General features: G+C 43.6%; 1 protein-coding gene and 1 long non-coding RNA gene across 50 annotated transcripts in view; one reads left to right on the top strand and one right to left on the bottom strand.

Moving 5' to 3' along the window:
• Positions 1-10812: 10812 nt before the first annotated feature.
• Positions 10813-15696, bottom strand: part of LOC127915743 (M1-specific T cell receptor beta chain-like) — a 37512-nt gene continuing 32628 nt past the window's right edge. Inside the window, exons 8-9 of the mRNA XM_052496161.1 lie at positions 13156-13262; positions 10813-12170 (exon numbers count right to left, since the gene is read on the bottom strand). Coding sequence (XP_052352121.1) covers positions 12147-12170; positions 13156-13262 — 131 coding nt within the window. The 3' untranslated portion in view covers positions 10813-12146. The remainder of the gene's footprint in view (positions 12171-13155; positions 13263-15696) is intronic.
• On the top strand, positions 13256-15615 carry LOC127915744 (uncharacterized). Of its 49 annotated transcripts, XR_008091904.1 has the most exons (8): positions 13423-13572; positions 13614-13860; positions 14072-14276; positions 14381-14585; positions 14804-14926; positions 14969-15009; positions 15303-15466; positions 15529-15615. It is a non-coding gene; the product is annotated as an uncharacterized LOC127915744 (long non-coding RNA). The 49 variants fall into 49 exon arrangements; XR_008091940.1 differs by lacking the exons at positions 14804-14926; positions 14969-15009 and adding an exon at positions 13379-13408 and having other exon boundaries at positions 13491-13613; positions 13655-13860; XR_008091937.1 differs by lacking the exons at positions 14804-14926; positions 14969-15009 and adding an exon at positions 13949-14030 and having other exon boundaries at positions 13614-13736.

Below are 15696 nucleotides of genomic sequence, written 5' to 3'. Positions count from 1 at the left end.
TCCAGACTGGGACCTAGACTGAGTCAGGACTGGGACCAAGGCTAAGTCAGGACTGGGACCCAGGCTAAATCAAGACTGGGACCCAGGCTAAATCAAGACTGGGACCGAGGCTAAATCAAAACTGGGACCCAGGCTATATCCAGACTGGGACCCAGGCTATATCCAGACTGGGACCCAGGCTATATCCAGACTGGGACCCAGGCTAAACCCATACTGGGACCCAGGCTAAATCCAGACTGAGACCCAGGTTAAATCCAGACTGGGACCCAGGCTAAGTCAAGACTGGGACCCAGGCTAAATCCAGACTGGGACCCGGGCTAAATCCAGACTGGGACCCGGGATAAATCCAGACTGGGACATGGGCTAAATCAAGACTGGGACCGAGACTAAATCAAGACTGGTACCCAGGCTAAACCGGACTGGGACCCAGGCTAAATCCAGACTGGGACCTAGACTGAGTCAGGACTGGGACCAAGGCTAAGTCAGGACTGGGACCCAGGCTAAATCAAGACTGGGACCCAGGCTAAATCAAGACTGGGACCCAGGCTAAATCAAAACTGGGACCCAGGCTATATCCAGACTGGGACCCAGGCTATATCCAGACTGGGACCCAGGCTATATCCAGACTGGGACCCAGGCTAAATCCATACTGGGACCCAGGCTAAATCCAGACTGAGACCCAGGTTAAATCCAGACTGGGACCCAGGCTAAGTCAAGACTGGGACCCAGGCTAAATCCAGACTGGGACCCGGGCTAAATCCAGACTGGGACCTGGGATAAATCCAGACTGGGACCCGGGATAAATCCAGACTGGGACATGGGATAAATCCAGACTGGTACCCAGGCTAAATCCGGACTGGGGCCCAGGCTAAATCCGGACTGGGACCCAGGCTAAATCCGGACTGGGACCCAGGCTAAACCGGACTGGGACCCAGGCTAAATCCGACTGGGACCCAGGCTAAATCCAGACTGGGACCCAGGCTAAATCCGGACTGGGACCCAGGCTAAATCCAGACTGGGACCCAGGCTAAATCCGGACTGGGACCCAGGCTAAATCCGGACTGGAACCCAGGCTAAATCCGGACTGGGACCCAGGCTAAATCCAGATTGAGACCCAGGCTAAATCCAGACTGGGACCCAGGCTAAATCCAGACTGGGACCCAGGCTAAATCCAGACTGTTTAGTCAGTGATTATAGGTACCGTCCTCTTCTACAAGTTCCTTTGCTATTACAGTCATCAGAGATGGAGCTATAGGACTCTATTACAGTCATCAGAGGTGGAGCTATAGGACTCTATTACAGTCATTAGAGATGGAGCTATAGGACTCTATTACAGTCATCAGAGATGGAGCTATAGGACTCTATTACAGTCATTAGAGATGGAGCTATAGGACTCTATTACAGTCATTAGAGATGGAGCTATAGGACTCTATTACAGTCATCAGAGATGGAGCTATAGGACTCTATTACAGTCATCAGAGATGGAGCTATAGGACTCTATTACAGTCATTAGAGATGGAGCTATAGGACTCTATTACAGTCATCAGAGATGGAGCTATATGACTCTATTACAGTCATCAGAGATGGAGCTATAGGACTCTATTACAGTCATCAGAGATGGAGCTATAGGACTCTATTACAGTCATCAGAGATGGAGCTATAGGACTCTATTACAGTCATCAGAGATGGAGCTATAGGACTCTATTACAGTCATCAGAGATGGAGCTATATGACTCTATTACAGTCATCAGAGATGGAGCTATAGGACTATATTACAGTCATCAGAGATGGAGCTATAGGACTCTATTACAGTCATCAGAGATGGAGCTATAGGACTCTATTACAGTCATCAGAGATGGAGCTATAGGACTCTATTACAGTCATCAGAGATGGAGCTATAGGACTCTATTACAGTCATCAGAGATGGAGCTATAGGACTCTATTACAGTCATCAGAGATGGAGCTATAGGACTCTATTACAGTCATCAGAGATGGAGCTATAGGACTCTATTACAGTCATCAGAGATGGAGCTATAGGACTCTATTACAGTCATCAGAGATGGAGCTATAGGACTCTATTACAGTCATCAGAGGTGGAGCTATAGGACTCTCTATTACAGTCATCAGAGATGGAGCTATAGGACTCTATTACAGTCATCAGAGATGGAGCTGTAGGACTCTATTACAGTCATCAGAGATGGAGCTATAGGACTCTCTATTACAGTCATCAGAGATGGAGCTATATGACTCTATTACAGTCATCAGAGATGGAGCTATAGGACTCTATTACAGTCATCAGAGATGGAGCTATAGGACTCTATTACAGTCATCAGAGATGGAGCTATAGGACTCTATTACAGTCATCAGAGATGGAGCTATAGGACTCTATTACAGTCATCAGAGATGGAGCTATAGGACTCTATTACAGTCATCAGAGATGGAGCTATAGGAGTCTCTATTACAGTCATCAGAGATGGAGCTATAGGACTCTATTACAGTCATCAGAGATGGAGCTATAGGACTCTCTATTACAGTCATCAGAGATGGAGCTATAGGACTATCTATTACAGTCATCAGAGATGGAGCTATAGGACTCTATTACAGTCATCAGAGATGGAGCTATAGGAGTCTCTATTACAGTCATCAGAGATGGAGCTATAGGACTCTATTACAGTCATCAGAGATGGAGCTATAGGACTCTATTACAGTCATCAGAGATGGAGCTATAGGACTCTATTACAGTCATCAGAGATGGAGCTATAGGACTCTATTACAGTCATCAGAGATGGAGCTGTAGGACTCTATTACAGTCATCAGAGATGGAGCTATAGGACTCTCTATTACAGTCATCAGAGATGGAGCTATAGGACTCTATTACAGTCATCAGAGATGGAGCTATAGGACTCTATTACAGTCATCAGAGATGGAGCTATAGGAGTCTCTATTACAGTCATCAGAGATGGAGCTATAGGACTCTATTACAGTCATCAGAGATGGAGCTATAGGACTCTATTACAGTCATTAGAGATGGAGCTATAGGACTCTATTACAGTCATTAGAGATGGAGCTATAGGACTCTATTACAGTCATCAGAGATGGAGCTATAGGACTCTATTACAGTCATCAGAGATGGAGCTATAGGACTCTATTACAGTCATTAGAGATGGAGCTATAGGACTCTATTACAGTCATCAGAGATGGAGCTATAGGACTCTATTACAGTCATCAGAGGTGGAGCTATAGGACTCTATTACAGTCATCAGAGATGGAGCTATAGGACTCTATTACAGTCATCAGAGATGGAGCTATAGGACTCTATTACAGTCATTAGAGATGGAGCTATAGGACTCTATTACAGTCATCAGAGATGGAGCTATAGGACTCTATTACAGTCATCAGAGATGGAGCTATAGGACTCTATTACAGTCATCAGAGATGGAGCTATAGGACTCTATTACAGTCATCAGAGATGGAGCTATAGGACTCTATTACAGTCATCAGAGGTGGAGCTATAGGACTCTATTACCGTCATCAGAGATGGAGCTATAGGACTCTATTACAGTCATCAGAGGTGGAGCTATAGGACTCTATTACAGTCATCAGAGATGGAGCTATAGGAGTCTCTATTACAGTCATCAGAGATGGAGCTATAGGACTCTATTACAGTCATCAGAGATGGAGCTATAGGACTCTATTACAGTCATCAGAGATGGAGCTATAGGACTCTATTACAGTCATCAGAGATGGAGCTATAGGACTCTATTACAGTCATCAGAGGTGGAGCTATAGGACTCTATTACCGTCATCAGAGATGGAGCTATAGGACTCTATTACAGTCATCAGAGGTGGAGCTATAGGACTCTATTACAGTCATCAGAGATGGAGCTATAGGAGTCTCTATTACAGTCATCAGAGATGGAGCTATAGGACTCTATTACAGTCATCAGAGATGGAGCTATAGGACTCTATTACAGTCATCAGAGATGGAGCTATAGGACTCTATTACAGTCATCAGAGATGGAGCTATAGGACTCTATTACAGTCATCAGAGATGGAGCTATAGGACTCTATTAGTCATCAGAGATGGAGCTATAGGACTCTATTACAGTCATCAGAGATGGAGCTATAGGACTCTATTACAGTCATCAGAGATGGAGCTATAGGACTCTATTACAGTCATCAGAGATGGAGCTATAGGACTCTATTACAGTCATCAGAGATGGAGCTATAGGACTCTATTACAGTCATCAGAGATGGAGCTATAGGACTCTATTACAGTCATCAGAGATGGAGCTATAGGACTCTATTACAGTCATCAGAGATGGAGCTATAGGACTCTATTACAGTCATCAGAGATGGAGCTATAGGACTCTATTACAGTCATCAGAGATGGAGATATAGGACTCTATTACAGTCATCAGAGATGGAGCTATAGGACTCTATTACAGTCATCAGAGATGGAGCTATAGGACTCTATTACAGTCATCAGAGATGGAGCTATAGGACTCTATTACAGTCATCAGAGATGGAGCTATAGGACTCTATTACAGTCATCAGAGATGGAGCTATAGGACTCTATTACAGTCATCAGAGATGGAGCTGTAGGACTCTATTACAGTCATCAGAGATGGAGCTATAGGACTCTCTATTACAGTCATCAGAGATGGAGCTATAGGACTCTATTACAGTCATCAGAGATGGAGCTATAGGAGTCTCTATTACAGTCATCAGAGATGGAGCTATAGGAGTCTCTATTACAGTCATCAGAGATGGAGCTATAGGACTCTATTACAGTCATCAGAGATGGAGCTATAGGACTCTATTACAGTCATCAGAGATGGAGCTATAGGACTCTATTACAGTCATCAGAGATGGAGCTATATTACAGTCATCAGAGATGGAGCTATTACAGTCAGTCATTAGAGATGGAGCTATAGGACTCTATTACAGTCATCAGAGATGGAGCTATAGGACTCTATTACAGTCATCAGAGATGGAGCTATAGGACTCTATTACAGTCATCAGAGATGGAGCTATAGGACTCTATTACAGTCATCAGAGATGGAGCTATAGGACTCTATTACAGTCATCAGAGATGGAGCTATAGGACTCTATTACAGTCATCAGAGATGGAGCTATAGGACTCTATTACAGTCATCAGAGATGGAGCTATAGGACTCTATTACAGTCATCAGAGATGGAGCTATATGACTCTATTACAGTCATCAGAGATGGAGCTATATGACTCTATTACAGTCATCAGAGATGGAGCTATAGGACTCTATTACAGTCATCAGAGATGGAGCTATATGACTCTATTACAGTCATCAGAGATGGAGCTATAGGACTCTATTACAGTCATCAGAGATGGAGCTATATGACTCTATTACAGTCATCAGAGATGGAGCTATAGGACTCTATTACAGTCATCAGAGATGGAGCTATAGAGTCTCTATTACAGTCATCAGAGATGGAGCTATAGGACTCTATTACAGTCATCAGAGATGGAGCTATAGGACTCTATTACAGTCATCAGAGATGGAGCTATAGAAACCTCTTCCACAACACTACATGGAAAAGTAGAATGAACAACTAAACACCGTAGAAGAGAGACTTCACTACTTGTCATATCTTTACAACAGGTTGAACAAACAGCTGTGTGTGTGACAGTGACAACATGTGACTCAGAAAGGTCTCTGGGCCTTGTTATGCCAGTTGACATAGAAATGGAACATCATCTGTGTCTGTTGTGTTTGCAGAGAGGAGAGGGGAGGGGAGGGGAGGGGAGAGGAGAGGAGAGGAGAGGAGAGGAGAGGAGAGGGGAGAGGGAGGGGAGAGGAGAGGAGAGGAGAGGAGAGGAGAGGGGAGGGGAGGGGAGGGGAGGGGAGGGGAGAGGAGAGGAGAGGAGAGGAGAGGAGAGGAGAGGAGAGGGGAGAGGAGAGGAGGGAGAGGAGAGGAGAGGTAGTGGGGTGTAGTTGGTGAGGAGAGGAGAGAGAGGAGGGGAGAGGAGAGGAGAGGTAGTGGGGGTGTCGTTGGTGAGGAGAGAGAGAGGAGAGGAGAGGAGAGGAGAGGAGAGGAGAGGAGAGGAGAGGAGAGGAGAGGAGAGGAGAGGAGAGGAGAGGAGAGGAGATTGCAAAGCTGCAGGTGTGTGTTGCACAGTGTGGGTTGGGTAAGGTTGTGGTGAGATGGAAGGCTGTTTCTCAGCATCCTGCCTGTGCTTCAGCGCGTTCTCTCTCCATCACCACATCCTCTCCTCGGCTGTCTCTCTCTCTACCTCCACCTCCACCCCTGCAGAGCTGCAGGGCTCAGTTTCACAACAACCACTAACACACACCACCCCCACTCTTCTATGCGATGGGAGCATCAACTTCCTGTTAGAAGGTAGAAATACAGCTATGTGATAATCACCACACTGTTTCTCCCTCAGACCATAAATGTATTTAGCAAAAAGGACCATTTATAACTTATATAGGGCCATTAAACTTGCAGACGTCAACTGAAAGTGTTGGACTGCTGTGAATGTCGCCTGAAACCTCCTTTTGACTCAGAGGGAAATATGATCTGAGCCAGATAAACCCTATCTGGGTCAGATATAACCTTTCCACTTGAGTGTATAGGCCATGAGACCCATGATGCACTGCAGCGCTGCAGAGCATCATGGAAACGTCCTGTGGGCGGGAAGTGGTGAGTTTCTCAGAAACAGGTGTGATACAGACACACAACAGAATGAAAATAACTGCAAGAAAACATCCTCCCTTCATGGTGAAGCTACTGTTGAAATCACAACTGTGGAGAGAGTTTCTGCTCCAACGAGCTTTGAGTAAATCAACCACCTTGTGATGGATTCAATTATATACATTTGTTAATTTCATAAAGAGTGTGTATTATTGTCAATTTAAATTATATACATTTGTTAATTTGACAGAGTTTCTATTTTCAGATGAAATATAAACTTGTTAATCTGACAAAGTGTCTATTGTCAAATTAAATGATATACATTTGTTAATTTGACAAAGTGTCTATTGTCAGATTAAATTATATACATTTGTTAATCTGACAAAGTGTCTATTGTCAGATTAAATTATATAAACTTGTTAATTTGACAGTCTATTGTCAGATTGGTCATTGCCAAGCCCTTTCCATAAATGACGACATCAGTTCAACATCACTAACAGCTCTTAGCTGGAAATAAGTATCAGAGTCACAATCTGTCATTTACACCTTTATTACTGAGTAAAGAGAGAGTATATAGTAACAGTTTATGTTTTCCAGCTGTTTGATATGCTAAAACTACACACAGGCAAACCAAGGGACAGATCAACATTTACTGGGGGTTGAAAGTAGGGGAGGTTTGTCAACTTATTTTTTGGGGCACGGGAGTTTTTTAAATTACATTTGCTCTTCTGCTTGTATTTTCCTAATAAACTATGGTTTGACTTTTGATATTACCCTAATAAAGTTTAGAAACGTTTGTGAAGGTTTGTTATGAAGTGGCTATAATTAAGCTTTAGCTACTGCAGGTCTACGCTACGAAGGCAGCGCATCCCGGCGCTCCAACGGACTCTGACAGTTGGACATGAGTTGAGGAAGACTGTTTCAGCAGAGCTCCAACGGACTCTGACAGTTGGACTTGAGTTGAGGAAGACTTTCAGCAGAGCTCCAACGGACTCTGACAGTTGGACTTGAGTTGAGGAAGACTTTCAGCAGAGCTCCAACGGACTCTGACAGTTGGACATGAGTTGAGGAAGACTGTTTCAGCAGAGCTCCAACGGACTCTGACAGTTGGACATGAGTTGAGGAAGACTGTTTCAGCAGAGCTCCAACGGACTCTGACAGTTGGACATGAGTTGAGGAAGACTGTTTCAGCAGAGCTCCAACGGACTCTGACAGTTGGACATGAGTTGAGGAAGACTGTTTCAGCAGAGCTCCAACGGACTCTGACAGTTGGACATGAGTTGAGGAAGACTGTTTCAGCAGAGCTCCAATGGACTCTGACAGTTGGACATGAGTTGAGGAAGACTTTCAGCAGAGCTCCAACGGACTCTGACAGTTGGACATGAGTTGAGGAAGACTGTTTCAGCAGAGCTCCAACGGACTCTGACAGTTGGACATGAGTTGAGGAAGACTGTTTCAGCAGAGCTCCAACGGACTCTGACAGTTGGACATGAGTTGAGGAAGACTTTCAGCAGAGCTCCAACGGACTCTGACAGTTGGACATGAGTTGAGGAAGACTGTTTCAGCAGAGCTCCAACGGACTCTGACAGTTGGACATGAGTTGAGGAAGACTGTTTCAGCAGAGCTCCAACGGACTCTGACAGTTGGACATGAGTTGAGGAAGACTGCTTCAGCAGAGCTCCAACGGACTCTGACAGTTGGACATGAGTTGAGGAAGACTGTTTCAGCAGAGCTCCAACGGACTCTGACAGTTGGACATGAGTTGAGGAAGACTTTCAGCAGAGCTCCAACGGACTCTGACAGTTGGACATGAGTTGAGGAAGACTGTTTCAGCAGAGCTCCAACGGACTCTGACAGTTGGACATGAGTTGAGGAAGACCGTTTCAGCCCAACCAGAGTAACTCCTATAATCTAACAATATAATACTAATCTTTATACAAAATATTCAGATAGAAAATGTTTGAATTACCCTCCTTCTGTAAGTCCATGTCTCTAACAGATGCAGTAGCCATCTAACATAAAGAAATGCATGTGGGTGTCGTAGCTTGCCACGGGCAAATCTCTCTCTCTGGAGTTATTCTGGCCTAAGCTTCTCTTCCTTTAAATAGGCTACGTATACACACACTACCGTTCAAAGGTTTGGGGTCACTTAGAAATGTCCATGTTTTTGAAAGAAAAGCACATTTCTGTCCATTAAAATAACATCAAATTGATCAGAAATACAGTGTAGACATTGTTAATGTTGTAAATGGCACGTTGTGTTAGCTAATCCAAGTTTATAATTTTAAAAGGCTAATTGATCATAAGAAAACCCTTTTGCAATTATGTTAGCACAGCTGAAAACTGTGTTAAAGAAGTAACAAAACTGGCCTTCTTTAAGACTAGTTGAGTATCTGGAGCATCAGCATTTGTGGGTTTGATTACAGGCTCAAAATGGCCAGAAACAAATAACTTTCTTCTGAAACTCGTCAGTCTATTCTTGTTCTGAGAAATGAAGGCTATTCCGTGTGAGTAATTGCCAGGAAACTGAAGATCTCGTACAACGCTGTGTACTACTCCCTTCACAACTGTCTCTAACCAGAATAGAGAGAGGAGTGGGAGGCTCCGGTGCACAACTGAGCAAGAGGACAAGTATTTTAGTGTCTAGTTTGAGAAATAGACGCCTCACAAGTCCTCAACTGGCAGCTTCATTAAATAGTACCCGCAAAAGACCAGTCTCAACGTCAACAGTGAAGAGGCGACTCCGGGATGCTGGCCTTCTAGGCAGAGTTCCTCTGTCCAGTCTCAACGTCAACAGTGAAGAGGTGACTCCGGGATGCTGGCCTTCTAGGCAGAGTTCCTCTGTCCAGTCTCAACGTCAACAGTGAAGAGACGACTCCGGGATGCTGGCCTTCTAGGCAGAGTTCCTCTGTCCAGTGTCTGTGTTCTTTTGCCCATCTTAATCTTTTCTTTTTATTGGCCAGTCTGAGATATGGCTTTTTCTTTGCAACTCTGCCGAGAAAGCCAGCATCCCTTAGTCGCCTCTTCACTGTTGACGTTGAGACTGGTGTTTTGCGGGTACTACACAACGTGCCATTGGAACACAGGAGTGATTGTTGCTGATAATGGGCCTCTGTACGCCTATGTAGATATGCCATAAGAAATCAGCCGTTTCCAGCTACAATAGTCATTTACAACATTAACAATGTCTACACTGTATTTCTGATCAATTTGATGTTATTTTAAAGGACAAAAAATATGCTTTTCTTATTTTTTTTGGTTCACCAGCAGCCCCAAATATCTAGTCTAGTGTCTGATTATGCTGCACATCATGGTTCCCCAGCAGCCCCAAACATCTAGTCTAGTGTCTGATTATGCTGCACATCATGGTTCCCCAGCAGCCCCAAACATCTAGTCTAGTGTCTGATTATGCTGCACATCATGGTTCCCCAGCAGCCCCAAACATCTAGTCTAGTGTCTGATTATGCTGCACATCATGGTTCCCCAGCAGCCCCAAACATCTAGTCTAGTGTCTGATTATGCTGCACATCATGGTTCCCCAGCAGCCCCAAACATCTAGTCTAGTGTCTGATTATGCTGCACATCATGGTTCCTCAGCAGCCCCAAACATCTAGTCTAGTGTCTGATTATGCTGCACATCATGGTTCCCCAGCAGCCCCAAACATCTAGTCTAGTGTCTGATTATGCTGCACATCATGGTTCCTCAGCAGCCCCAAACATCTAGTCTAGTGTCTGATTATGCTGCACATCATGGTTCCCCAGCAGCCCCAAACATCTAGTCTAGTGTCTGATTATGCTGCACATCATGGTTCACCAGCAGCCCCAAACATCTAGTCTAGTGTCTGATTATGCTGCACATCATGGTTCCCCAGCAGCCCCAAACATCTAGTCTAGTGTCTGATTATGCTGCACATCATGGTTCCCCAGCAGCCCCAGACATCTAGTCTAGTGTCTGATTATGCTGCACATCATGGTTCCCCAGCAGCCCCAGACATCTAGAGGACAAGCTACCGGCCAAACAAGCTGGTCAGAATTGTCTTTCCCCTCATACTCATCTGGAGGTTGAGAATGTTTCTGTCTCTATTTATGTAATTGTATATGTATTTATGTAAATAAAAATAGGGACCACAATGGAAATAAGTCCAAGACTTTATTGTGCAATCCCAGTCACCTAAAAAAACGTATGTATATATATGTTTTTTTTTACAGACAAATAAAATCAATCAATCAATCAATCAATCAATCAATCAATCCAAATGGGCAATTGATGAATGAAAAGAGACATAGTTCCAAAACACTAGAAAGTTTAATGACACTAGGAGATTGAGAAGCCAAGCCTTCAATACTGGGTAAGTCTACAAGACAGGGAGGGATGTATTTCCTGTTTGTTCACAACACAAACCAATACTGGGTAAGTCTACAAGACAGGGAGGGATGTATTTCCTGTTTGTTCACAACACAAACCAATACTGGGTATGTCTACAAGACAGGTAGGGATGTATTTCCTGTTTGTTCACAACACAAACCATGACATTAAAGTGCCAGAAGTTGGTTTGTTTTGTGTATTGGTTGTCATACCTGTCGGTGGAAGATTTGTTTAATATATTTGATATAAATATTGCATCATAATGTTGAAAATCTGATTTCCCCCTTGCTGATCATGGTCTGCCTCCGTCTCTGATCGTAATGTGATGAAACGGGCAGGGAGAGGGAGCTCGTCTGTGGTGGTCGGTGAACCCTCAACCTTCTGGCCCAAAGCCCTGCGTGGCATCAACTGTGCCAGAAAAGCAGACTGAAGTGGCAAAGTCAATATCCACGTTTATAAAAACAGGGTCGCTACAGTTCTTGTTGTTTGTGGTCGTAAACATTATATTGAGTTAATTCTATGAGGGGGAGGGTCGTGAAAATATTTGTAACTGTGGAGAGGTACATTTTGATCTGTCCCTAATTATATACAGTTTATTATTCACAAATGAACATTTAGAAATTGGAAAGCAAAGTGTATTGATACATACTCTACTGTAATTACTGGAAAAACAAACAGACATTGATTTTGTAAGTTAATGGAAAGATTGTTTTGGCTGAATTTATTCAAATATACATTTAAATTGCAAGTTCATGTTCGTAGGAGATTCTGAAAAGCACATCTTCACATAGACAGGGCATTAAAGAGATACTGGCAACAATAAGCACAATGGACAATACAATTACACACAGGGGCAAACTGGGACCAGAAACCGGCCCGGGCATTTCTAACACACCTGCCCATGTTTTTCTTTAAGAACCTCTTTACTAGACACATTATTATTATTTTGCTAAAAAAAATAATACCATTTAGACAGGCCCACTGGGCTAAAGATGAATCGGTCCATCTGGCATTTGCCAGAATTGCCCATTTGCCAGTCCGTTCTTGATCACATGGAAGAATCAACACCCATGCAGGACATCCTCCGTGGGCCGCTTGTATTCCGTTAAATCTGTTTCTCTGAGGAGCCCTGCATGTGAAACACAGACACAGAGATTAAAGACAGTATGGTGTCTGTATGGGAACACACAGATACAGGATAAAGACAGTATGGTGTCTGTATGGGGAAACACAGATACAGGATAAAGACAGTATGGTGTCTGTATGGAAACACAGATATTAAAGACAGTATGGTGTCTGTATGGAAACACAGATATTAAAGACAGTATGGTGTCTGTATGGGAACACACAGATACAGGATAAAGACAGTATGGTGTCTGTATGGGAACACACAGATACAGGATAAAGCCTGATCCCAGATCTGTTTGTGCTGTCCTGTCAACTCCTATGGTCATTACCTAGCCTGATCCCAGATCTGTTTGTGCTTTCTTGTCAACTCCTATGATCGTTACCTAGCCTGATCCCAGATCTGTTTGTGTTGTCTTGTCAACTCCTATGGTCATTACCTAGCCTGATCCCAGATCTGTTTGTCTTGTCAACTCCTATGGTCATTACCTAGGTTGTGCTATTAGATGAAGCCCAGTGATAACACATGAATCTGTTCTATAAAGGATTCAATATCTGACAGTGGATCCCCATTTGAACTGTGTTGAGCTTTTAGATGGTAGAAAGAGCAGTGACAGACATTTGGTTGACAACTAAACCAAAAATCAGACATTGTTGTTTTCCATTTGAACATGTTTGTGCTTTCAGATGGTTGAAATCACGGGGAAAACACACTGGAAATTCAACTAAGTTTTGTCTGTCTTTTTGATTGGGCGAATATAAATTGTAATCTCATTGATCAACGTCTAAACCAAATGTTTCCCAATTATCCACGTTGAAACGACATGGTGTGCCCAGTGGCATCTGTTTGTGTGGTCACGGTCAACCTGACCATAGGAGTTGGCAAGACCGTACAAAACTGATCTGGGACTCCTTGAGCACAAGGCAGAGATAGAAGAGGAGAGGGATGGCTGTGTGATGAACCTTTATCATATTTGCAGCGAACTCACCTGGAACTTCCAAATCATAACCATGACGACCAGGCCATAGAAGGTACTCTTAGCGATGAAGATGCTGTAGGCCAGCTTGGCAGTCTGGGTGCTCTTCACATAGTAATCTGCAAGTACAACAATACATTCAAATGACCTTGATTAAGGTGGTATCAGATGATATTGTTAGCAGATCATCCATTGAGAAAAATACAGCACAACCAATGATCTAGGTTAGTGTTTCTGGGTCCTGAGGATATAACCAATGATCTAGGTTAGTGTTTCTGGGTCCTGGGGATATAACCAATGATCTAGGTTAGTGTTTCTTGGCCCTGGGGATATAACCTATGATCTAGGTTAGTGTTTCTGGGCCCTGGGGATATAACTAATGATCTAGGTTAGTGTTTCTTGGCCCTGGGGATATAACCAATGATCTAGGTTAGTGTTTCTTGGCCCTGGGGATATAACCAATGATCTAGGTTAGTGTTTCTTGGCCCTGGGGATACAACCAATGATCTAGGTTAGTGTTTCTTGGCCCTGGGGATATAACCAATGATCTAGGTTAGTGTTTCTGGGTCCTGGGGATATAACCAATGATCTAGGTTAGTGTTTCTGGGCCCTGGGGATATAACTAATGATCTAGGTTAGTGTTTCTTGGGTCCTGAGGATATAACCAATGATCTAGCTTAGTGTTTCTGGGCCCTGGGGATATAACTAATGATCTAGGTTAGTGTTTCTGGCCCTGGGATATCAATGATCTAGGAGGATATAACCAATGATCTAGGTTAGTGTTTCTGGGTCCTGGGGTTTCTAGGTTAGTGTTTCTGGGTCCTGGGGATATAACTAATGATCTAGGTTAGTGTTTCTGGGTCCTGGGGATATAACCAATGATCTAGGTTAGTGTTTCTGGGTCCTGGGGATATAACTAATGATCTAGGTTAGTGTTTCTTGGTCCTGGGGATATAACCAATGATCTAGGTTAGTGTTTCTGGGTCCTGGGGATATAACCAATGATCTAGGTTAGTGTTTCTGGGTCCTGGGGATATAACCAATGATCTAGGTTAGTGTTTCTGGGTCCTGGGGATATAACCAATGATCTAGGTTAGTGTTTCTGGGTCCTGGGGATATAACCAATGATCTAGGTTAGTGTTTCTGGCCCTGGGGATATAACCAATGTCCTGGGGATATAACCAATGATCTAGGTTAGTGTTTCTTGGTCCTGGGGGGGATATAACCAATGATCTAGGTTAGTGTTTCTGGGTCCTGGGGATATAACCAATGATCTAGGTTAGTGTTTCTTGGTCCTGGGGATATAACCAATGATCTAGGTTAGTGTTTCTGGGTCCTGGGGATATAACCAATGATCTAGGTTAGTGTTTCTGGGTCCTGGGGATATAACCAATGATCTAGGTTAGTGTTTCTTGGCCCTGGGGATATAACCAATGATCTAGGTTAGTGTTTTCTGGGATATAACCAATGATCTAGGTTAGTGTTTCTGGCCCTGGGGATATAACCAATGATCTAGGTTAGTTTCTGGGGTGAGGATTTCAATGATCTAGGTTAGTGTTTCTTTGGTCCTGGGGATATAACTAATGATCTAGGTTAGTGTTTCTGGGTCCTGGGGATATAACCAATGATCCTGGCCCTGGGGATATAACCAATGATCTAGGTTAGTGTTTTTGGGTCCTGGGGATATAACCAATGATCTAGGTTAGTGTTTCTTGGTCCTGGGGATATAACCAATGATCTAGGTTAGTGTTTCTGGGTCCTGGGGATATAACCAATGATCTAGGTTAGTGTTTCCTGGGTCCTGGGGATATAACTAATGATCTAGGTTAGTGTTTCTGGGTCCTGGGGATATAACCAATGATCTAGGTTAGTGTTTCTTGGTCCTGGGGATATAACGAATGATCTAGGTTAGTGTTTCTGGCCCTGTGGATATAACTAATGATCTAGGTTAGTTTGTTTCAATGATCTGGGTCCTGGGGATATAACCAATGATCTAGGTTAGTGTTTCTGGGTCCTGGGGATATAACCAATGATCTAGGTTAGTGTTTCTGGTCCTGAGGATATAACCAATGATCTAGGTTAGTGTTTCTGGGTCCTGGGGATATAACCAATGATCTAGGTTAGTGTTTCTGGTCCTGGGGATATAACCAATGATCTAGGTTAGTGTTTCTGGGTCCTGGGGATATAACCAATGATCTAGGTTAGTGTTTCTGGGTCCTGGGGATATAACTAATGATCTAGGTTAGTGTTTCTGGGTCCTGGGGATATAACCAATGATCTAGGTTAGTGTTTCTGGGTCCTGGGGATATAACTAATGATCTAGGTTAGTATAACCAATGATCTAGGTTAGTGTTTCAGGTCCTGGGGATATAACTAATGATCTAGGTTAGTGTTTCTGGGTCCTGGGGATATAACTAATGATCTAGGTTAGTGTTTCTTGGTCCTGGGGATATAACTAATGATCTAGGTTATGGGTCCTGAGGATATAACCAATGATCTAGGTTAGTGTTTCTGGTCCTGGGGATCTATAGTGTTTCCTGGTCCAGTGATCTA

The sequence above is a fragment of the Oncorhynchus keta genome, chromosome 35 (genome assembly GCF_023373465.1).
Source record: "Oncorhynchus keta strain PuntledgeMale-10-30-2019 chromosome 35, Oket_V2, whole genome shotgun sequence".
Taxonomy (NCBI): domain Eukaryota; kingdom Metazoa; phylum Chordata; class Actinopteri; order Salmoniformes; family Salmonidae; genus Oncorhynchus; species Oncorhynchus keta.
This window is presented reverse-complemented; position numbering and strand designations above follow the sequence as displayed.